The 3,035-nt window shown below is 40.7% G+C and overlaps 1 protein-coding gene across 1 annotated transcript; it reads left to right on the forward strand.

The window, feature by feature from the left end:
* Positions 1-480: 480 nt before the first annotated feature.
* On the forward strand, positions 481-1,881 carry CHRM2 (cholinergic receptor muscarinic 2). Its single transcript, XM_058569343.1, has one exon. The coding sequence runs from the start codon at positions 481-483 to the stop codon at positions 1,879-1,881; it is 1,401 nt and encodes a 466-aa protein (XP_058425326.1).
* The last annotated feature ends 1,154 nt before the right edge of the window (positions 1,882-3,035 follow it).

Raw genomic sequence — 3,035 nt, forward strand, 5'->3', positions numbered from 1 at the left:
TCCCATTGGTTTATTAATTTTTATGTCTGTACCAGAACCTCTTGATGCTCAGAAAATTTCCTTTATAATTTTGGTTTATTTAGTTCAATTCACCAATATTATACTCAGTTTAACTGATTGATGACAGATAGATAGATAGATAGATAGATAGATAGATAGATAGACAGACAGACAGATATATTCATGTCTAGGTATGGACACATTCAGAATGTTATCAGACTTCAAATATATTGCTGGCCTGAAAGGATCTTTTGAATCCTCCATTTGAAGCTTTTGCCTTTTATGTGGAGAACTGGGGCAGGTAGGCACAGTAAACATGTAGGGGAAGGAAGGAAGATTTTGGAGAAAAAATGTAGTTCAAAAGGAAAAAATCTGATACATTTTAAAGCAATGTTTCTATTATATTTGTTAATTTTCTTCTATTTCCTTGCAGGTTTAAATGTGTATTTGTCTTCTTGGCTCCCGATTAGAGAACACAAAATGAATAACTCAACAAACTCCTCTAACAATGGCCTGGCTCTGACCAGTCCTTATAAGACATTTGAAGTGGTGTTTATTGTCCTTGTGGCTGGATCCCTCAGTTTGGTGACCATTATTGGGAACATCCTGGTCATGGTCTCCATTAAAGTCAACCGCCACCTCCAGACCGTCAACAATTACTTTTTGTTCAGCTTGGCCTGTGCTGACCTCATCATTGGTGTTTTCTCCATGAACTTGTATACCCTCTACACTGTGATTGGCTACTGGCCTTTGGGACCTGTGGTGTGTGACCTTTGGCTAGCCCTGGACTATGTGGTCAGCAATGCCTCAGTGATGAATCTGCTCATCATCAGCTTTGACAGGTACTTCTGTGTCACGAAACCGCTCACCTACCCAGTCAAGCGGACCACGAAAATGGCAGGTATGATGATTGCAGCTGCCTGGGTCCTCTCCTTCATCCTCTGGGCTCCGGCCATTCTCTTCTGGCAGTTCATTGTAGGGGTGAGAACTGTGGAGGATGGGGAATGCTACATTCAGTTTTTTTCCAACGCTGCTGTCACTTTTGGTACAGCCATTGCAGCCTTCTATTTGCCTGTGATCATCATGACTGTGTTATACTGGCATATATCCCGAGCCAGCAAGAGCAGGATAAAGAAAGACAAGAAGGAGCCTGTGGCCAACCAACATCCAGTTTCTCCAAGTCTGATACAAGGAAGGATAGTGAAGCCAAACAACAACAACATGCCCGGCAGTGATGATGCCCTGGAGCACAACAAAATCCAGAATGGCAAAGCCCCCAGAGATGCTGTGACTGAAAACTGTGTCCAGGGGGAGGAGAAAGAGAGCTCCAATGATTCCACCTCAGTCAGTGCTGTCGCCTCTAATATGAGAGATGATGAAATAACCCAGGATGAAAACACAGTTTCCACTTCCTTGGGCCATTCCAAAGATGAGAACTCTAAGCAAACATGCATCAAAATTGTCACCAAGACCCAAAAAGGTGACTCATGTACCCCAACTAATACCACCGTGGAGCTAGTTGGTTCTTCAGGTCAAAATGGAGATGAAAAACAAAACATCGTAGCTCGAAAGATTGTGAAAATGACTAAGCAGCCTGCAAAAAGGAAGCCTCCTCCTTCCCGGGAAAAGAAAGTGACCAGGACGATCTTGGCTATTCTGTTGGCTTTCATCATCACTTGGGCCCCATACAATGTCATGGTGCTCATTAACACCTTCTGTGCACCTTGCATCCCCAACACAGTGTGGACAATTGGTTATTGGCTCTGTTACATCAACAGCACTATCAACCCCGCGTGTTATGCACTTTGTAATGCCACCTTCAAGAAGACCTTTAAACACCTTCTCATGTGTCATTACAAGAACATAGGCGCTACAAGGTAAAACATCCTTGTAAAGATGGAAGGTGATCAAGGGGAGCTTGGGAAGAAGAAAAGGGATAAAAGAGCTCCTAGTTTTAAAATCTCTGCCATTGCACTTTATAGTCTTATTATGGAATGTGCAATTAAGGAGCCCAACAGTGACACTCTTACGGTGCCTATGCTCCAGTTTGAGAAACTTGCACCTTATAAACCCTGTCAGTTTAGGAGCAATGAGGCCGTGAAAGAGATGTGTTGGACTTGTGGATTTAAGGAACGGTCTACGCTTTCTCGTACGCTCTTGAAGAAGGGCTTTTGAATCTACAATTTTATCTCTGCACAATAAGATTAATAACCTCGCTCCATTTTTTTCATTTTTTTTATTTCCCGTGTGTCCATATGAGGATGAAATGCCACAATTACAAGTTAACATGCACACTTAAACAGAAAGAAATAGACATACACTGAGGAAGTGAAGGAAGAAAATCAAAAAAGGATGTGGAAATGGTCTCCAGAGTGTTAAGCATATATTATTCTTTTGTTATGATTTTATTTGGAAAAATGCAACATAATAAATGCTTATTTTTTTACCTTCCCCTTTTCCCACTATAGAAAGAAAGAAAACAAACAAAAAACCTGACTAGATCACATTATTATTTTTCTCGTTATGGCATTGGTTTTTGTACTGCCCTGTTTTACCTTGTGTAAGGGCAGAATCTGCAGGACTTTCACTAAATACAGCCAGAGACAGCCATGAAAATGGGCATTTCACCCCTGCCCACTGTGTTTTTTGCATTCTTTGGGGGTATAAAAGCCTATAAGGATTTAGTTCACTTATGGTCCTCTATGTGAAATGTTTTCACCAATCTGGTTTTATCCTAACTAGCCTCCTATTTTAATAGAATAGTCTACCTAATACATAAACTTGCTTAAGAAGCCAAAGTCAATTTTTAAATTGAGATTTTGTCAAATTAAATAATGGTCATTCTAGTTGGAGAAAGTTGAGGCCAGATGAATTTTGAGATAAGAAAATAGAAGGCTGAAAGGGCATTCTGTTTCAACCTGAATCTACCTGACCCATGTATGAAATGCTAACTTGTAAAACATGAACTCCTGGCCTTTGTCAGCAGGAAGAAGATGCTGCCTTATTCATCTGGAATCCTAAATAGGATTAACGTA

The sequence above is a fragment of the Diceros bicornis genome, chromosome 3, assembly GCF_020826845.1.
Source record: "Diceros bicornis minor isolate mBicDic1 chromosome 3, mDicBic1.mat.cur, whole genome shotgun sequence".
NCBI lineage: Eukaryota > Metazoa > Chordata > Mammalia > Perissodactyla > Rhinocerotidae > Diceros > Diceros bicornis.